The sequence below is a fragment of the Mus pahari genome, chromosome 17, assembly GCF_900095145.1.
Source record: "Mus pahari chromosome 17, PAHARI_EIJ_v1.1, whole genome shotgun sequence".
Lineage (NCBI taxonomy): Eukaryota > Metazoa > Chordata > Mammalia > Rodentia > Muridae > Mus > Mus pahari.
Window position 1 is genome coordinate 60,337,582 of NC_034606.1, and position 6,000 is coordinate 60,343,581.

General features: G+C 48.2%; 1 protein-coding gene across 1 annotated transcript in view; it reads right to left on the reverse strand.

The window, feature by feature from the left end:
* The window catches only part of Dbx2 (developing brain homeobox 2), a 31,233-nt gene extending 29,285 nt beyond the window's left edge, over positions 1-1,948 (reverse strand). Inside the window, exon 1 of the mRNA XM_021216202.2 lies at positions 1,401-1,948. Coding sequence (XP_021071861.2) covers positions 1,401-1,734 — 334 coding nt within the window. The 5' untranslated portion in view covers positions 1,735-1,948. The remainder of the gene's footprint in view (positions 1-1,400) is intronic.
* Between the last annotated feature and the right edge of the window lie 4,052 nt (positions 1,949-6,000).

A 6,000-nucleotide genomic window follows, 5' to 3' on the forward strand; every position in this document is an offset into this window, starting at 1 on the left:
CCTTGAACTGTTATTTGGGTGACGTTATTTACATATTCGTGGTCACATGACCCTACCTCACACATTTCTAACTTCTCATAATATTTCAAAAAGAGCAGCATTCACGTTTCTGTGGCATACAAACATGTCCAAGGCACGCAGAGCTTGCCTTAACTAGAGCCTGTTCTCCCAGGGTGCAAATGGCTTTCCCGGCGATTTAGTTTCTACACTCTGTGAATGAGACCGGTGTTAATAATTTCATTTGTTCCATTCTGTTAGTGGCCATTTCAAGTGAAAGGCCAGGACAGGTTCTAAACACGCTAAATTCTATAAAGCCATTAGCAATAAATTTGATCTGGCAGTTTGCTGGGACAATGGAAACTGCTGAAAGGCGTGTTAGTCATTCCGGACAAACCCACCGGGATTAAAAGAATGAGTTAAGATCGTCTAAGGACGCAGTAAGGAAAAAAACCACAACCCAGTTGGATCTCAGTTTCCCAATTGCTTGGCGACTTTTTAATGGCTGGTTTCAGCTTTACCTTTATTTAACTCAGCTGCCCAAAGCCTTCCTCCCAATTGCACTAGTTAGGTTTTCTTCAGTAAGCATATAAATAGACCCAAAGTGCCCTTCTTTCGGGAAATTCCTATTTATATGTGAACTTCCTAATTTAGTTATCAATTCAACATTTATCAACTAGCTCAGAATGATGCAAGCGTAGGCCTTGATTACTTTACACCTCAGTGTACACCAAACTGTGAAAGCAAGGAAAGTCCAAAGTTTGCGCAACTCTTTTTCAAACCAGTAGACCCCTATCAAACCAGCGGCGAGGTCTCCGCCAGCAAAGCCCGCAGCACCACCCTGCCGGCAACTTTCCCAGAGAAGAGAGGACGCTAACTTCGGGAACAGAAGCCAGTCAGCTAGGAACCTCAAATTCCCCCGAGCTTACCCGCTGTGATCAAACTGCCCAGGTAGCCCAGGCAACCTGTTGGGGGGAGGACGCTAGGAAGCAGTGCGGGATGGGATGGGGTGGAGAAGAAAGGAACCAGAACTGGCGTCCACAAACGGCATCTACCACCCCAGTTCAGCTCTCTGCAGTAGGCCACCCAGGTCAGCACTGTGAAGGGCTCACAGGTGGAGACTGTGCTTGGCGCCGAGGCTGACAACAGGGCTCTCTCTGGACTGAGGACCACCTGAAACCAAGCCTTCCCTGGGCTGAGGCTCTCCGAAACTGAGGATCCCCTGGACTGAAGTTCGCCGGGGCTAAGCCTCCCCTAGATCAGATCTAGGCTCCCCAGGACTGAGGTTTCCCTGGACTGAAGTTTCCCTGGTTCAGGGCTCCCCTGAACTGAGGCTCCCCTTGGTCCAGGCTCTCCAGAACTGAGGCTCTCCTGAGGCGAGGTTCCCCTCGACCAAAGCTCACCTGGGGCTGAGGACTGGAAGGCACTGTCTCGCTCCCCCGGAGCACGGCCAGGGGGCATCTGGAAGGCCCAGCGCACACCAAAGGGTCCGGCCGGGCACAGCTTGAGCGGCACTGGGCTGGCAGGCAGTGGCCGCAGCTGCGGACACTCGGGACCCGGCGCTGGGCGCGGGGGCGGGGGTGCGTGCGTGGGCCCGGCCCCTGCGCGCAGCAAGTTCTCGATCAGGAAACTCTTGCCCAGACTGCCAAAGCCGGGCGCAGGGAGGCCGAAGAGTGCCGAGGACGCCACCACATCCCAGTAGGCTCCAGCCTGGGCGGCCACAGCGCTGGGAAGCATGGTGTGCGCCCGCTATCCGGGCAGCCTAGGAGAGTGAGTGCGCAGGGACAGGGACAGGGCGCAGGCAGGATCGGGGCTGCGGGGTGAGTCCTTGGCCCTCAGCGGCTCCTCTGGCAGCGTCCGGGAACAGTCTGCAGATCCGGACAGGGTTTTCAGGACTGGGATGGAAGGTGTGTCCGGCCCATCCATTCATGTCACCCTGCCCACAAAGTGACAGATGCGGCCAACAATGAAGGCAATGAGAGTCCGGGCTCTGGCGATGGGAGGGGACTCTTGCTGAGGAGGTGGGCGTGGAGGGGACGGGAAAGGGGCGCTGCCACTCTGCCTGCCAAGCCTTGACCCTGCTGCTGGAGTCCCGGGCCCTCTGGTATTGGTTATCATGAGCTCCAGGGGACATGAACTCGGTGGCTGAAGCGTGGTTGTCATCAAGGCGACTGGAAAACGTTGATATTAGTACCAGTGATAACTCTTTTGCAGGTTTTATGGGCGCCTCTGTTTTGAGAAGAAAGGAAATGTGTTTTTCTTGGCTTTTTGGCAAAAATCCGTTTCCAATGATTCATCTCAGGTTTTATAAGATCCGTTTTAAGGATTCTGGAGGAAGGTGACCACACCTGCAGTCTAGAAGAGATGATGTAATCGGTTTTGATCTAAAGAAGCAGTGCTTGGGGCTGAAGAGGTGGCTCAATGATTAGCTATGCTTGCAGCCCTTAACAGAGGGCCTGAGTTCGCTTACAAGCACCAGGCTCACAACCCACAGAAACTCCAGCTCCACCGGATTAGATGTCTTCTCCTGGCCTCCACAGGCACCTACGACACAAGTGGGCATGCCTACAAAGGGACATCTTTTCTTTTCTTTTTATTTTTTATTTTATATTTTTTTTCGATCTTATTCCCTAACTAATGCCAGTGCGAGAGTGGGCAAACAAAAAGCATATTGGAGGAGTGGGATAAGGAGGAAGGGAGGGAGAGGGGGAGGGCAAGGGGGAGGGAACAGGAGGGGAGGGGGAGGGAGGCGGGCCTTTAACTACAAGGCTTTAAAAACTTCTCATTTTGGAAACTATCAATGGAGTGTTAAAACTGTGATTCCAATTAACACTTACTCTCCTTTCCTAATTTAGACAGATTTATTTAGAATAAGACTTCATTAGCGTTTCTGCAAAGTTGGAGTCAAATGTATAGTTCTACTCCTTGCCCCTAAAAATAAGTTGGGCTTGGTTTCATTTTGCTTAAATGCCTATTTTGAGTTGCCAGGTTAGAAAGCTAATTTTCCTTCTAAGATTTCATCTTTTGGGGACCATCAAGATGGCTCAGTGGATAGAAGCAGTTGCCACCAAGCTGGATGACCTAAGTTTGATCTCTGGAACCCACGTGTTTGGAGAGAACTGACTTCTAAACATTGTCCTCTGGCTTCCACGCAAGTGCCAAGGAACAAACACACACACACACACACACACACACACCCCACAAGCACAATTTGTTGCTACTGTTTCTATTCATCTCAGTGAATTGGTTACTTTACACTTACTTCACTGACACCGAATAAATACTATACTTATTATAAAGATCCTTTCTCAAAGATCACCTCCAATAGTCAAATCCAAGAAGTTGTTGCCATTGCTTTCTGATACAACAGACAGCTTTATCACCATGGTAACTGAGCAAAATTATTTGCAAGGCTGGTACATACCATCAACATACATTCACTTATTGATTTAACCAGCAGACCTTCATGGGATATTTAATGTACTGAAGGCAAAGGTTTTAGGAACATGGAGAAAAGGTCTAGTCTTTGCCCGGGAGGAACTCTCAGCCTAGTGGCAACAGAAAAGCAACATCTGGGGGAGGATTTCACACTGGGGGGACTATGTAAGGTAGAGCCTTGTACTGGCTGGTTTTGTGTCAACTTGACACAAGCTGGAGTTATCACAGAGAAAGGAGCTTCAGTTGGGGAAATGCCTCCAGGAGATCCAGCTGTGGGGCATTTTTCTCAATTAGTGACCAAGGGGCCAGGGCCCACTGTGGGTGGTGCCATTTCTGGGCTGGTAGTCTTGGGTTCTATAAGAGAGCACACACAGCAAGCCAGGGGAAGCAAGCCAGTAAGCAGCATCCCTCCATGACCTCTGCATCAGCTCCTGCTTCCTGACCTGCTTGAGTTCCAGTCCTGACTTCCTTGGTAATGAACAGCAGTATGGAAGTGTAAGCTGAATAAACCCTTTCCTCCCCAACTTGCTTCTTGGTCATGACATTTTGTCCAGGAATAGAAACCCCAAGACAAGCCTTCTGGGAATCTTCGCAGAACTCAGAACCGAGGACATCACTACAGTAGTATTTGAAGGGAGCATGTAGAGTTGTAACTTGAGATGAGTGGTGCCACTGTCATTCCTTCCTGGTATCTTCCATCTCTTCCAGTGGTCGTACCATGCATGGTAGCCTATACTTTACCCACGTTAGTTCATTTACACTATCTTCACATTACCACTGGGGTGGTACTGTCGCTTAGCCCAGCGGTGCTCGAGTAGGATGGAGACAAAACTATACTAAGGCTGAGCTAAATCACAAGTAAGGATTCTACAGCTTTGCTCGTAACCATTTAGTTTGACTGTGCCCCTCTTCATGAGCCTAGGGGCCCTGCTGGATGGTCATCTATGTCTCTGTGCAAGTGAGGATGAAAAGCAGGACCTTCCTTTTTCTTTGGTGGACAATAACAAGGAAGATCTGAATCAAGACTGACTGTTCCCTCAGCCGGTGCACTCATCACTGTTGGAGAGATCTAGATACAAAATGATAGGGAATTTAATAACATTGGCGACAAGAAGAAAGGAATCACAGAGACCCACGTTGCAAAGGTCGAGTCTACGACTGGAGCTCTGAACTAGGTAGGGCCAGGTGCCTGTTCTGCAAAGGATATTCAGTAGTCTCTGGAGATTTAGGGTACTGACAGAGCCCATGAACTCTTCATCCTCTCCATGAGAAAATATGAGTAGGTCCAATGTTGTGAGGATTTTGTGTGCACAATCACAGCTGCTGATCCCAGGATGGCAGTGGCCAGGCAGTGCTCCCACACAGGGAGTTCTGGAGCAGAAAGAAGAGACAAGCATCTGTGATGAGGGGGAAGAGGTTGTTCTGTAGAGAACTGAAGTAAAGCAGAGATGGGGTGTTTGAATGAGCAAGGTCCTTGTCCTTAAAGGCTGAGCGAAAGCAGTGTCCATAGTTCAAGTGGGACAATTTAAATTGAGGAGGGAGGAACACATCTTGACCTTTCATGAGAGAATGTGGGGAAGTGTAGCGGGATCCCAAGAGGCTTGCTCATGCCCCGCAGCTACTGTCTCCTTGGTGAACAAGCTGTCGAGAAGAGAAGGCCTTTGCTGAGGGCTGGACTTGGAAGCCACCTGTTCTGGTGTTTCCTCTATGTAGTGGGTTGGCTTCCTTTACAGTCCAAATTAATGCAGCTTGCTTTTTTTCTCTAAATCTTATATTCTCTCTGCTGTTCTACATCTGGGTCCAGTCATCTCACCAGGATGAGAAGTGGAGTCTTGAAAAAGCACTTGGGGGCCTCTTCTTCCTCTCTTGGATTCCTGTATTTTCTGGTAGAAGAAGACAAGAGAAAAGCTGAACTATCTCCAGATCCCAACTGACGATAGCTCCATGAGTCAGCAGCACATCCCAGAGCAACAGATCCAACCAAGAGACCCAAACAATTATTGTTTAAAACCAGAGAGTTGGGGTGGGTTATTATTGAAATTGTACTGAACACTCAGGATAGTGGATTTTGCCTTCCTTGGAATCTGTTTCCTTATTGGTAATAATGTATCTATCCCTCACTCACAAAGTTGTTGCACTGTGGTTTTGCTTTTAAAATCTTGCTCAGTGATGGCACTGCTAGTTGGATCAAATTGCAGTCGTGGTTAACATGAAGTTTAAAATGAGGGGTTTTGTTTGTTTGTTTGTTTTTTGTGTGTGTTTTTATAGGAAAACATGTTATTTGTTAATGTCAGATAAGAAATTTAAGCATGTTACACCATCTTTAAAACTCAACTAACAAATTGGAAGAGAAAGCCATCCCCCACCCTCACCCCACCTGCCCCTCATTCCTCTCATGAATCAAGAATCTAAGAGAAGTAGTTGACCATCCAACCTCTCTGTGGAACCCCCATCCAGAGTGCTTACATGATGGCTAGATTAATATTGCCTTCTTACAAAGTTGTATCCTTGATCACTTATTACAAAAAAATTCCATACAAAAGTTCATATATTGAAAAACTGCTT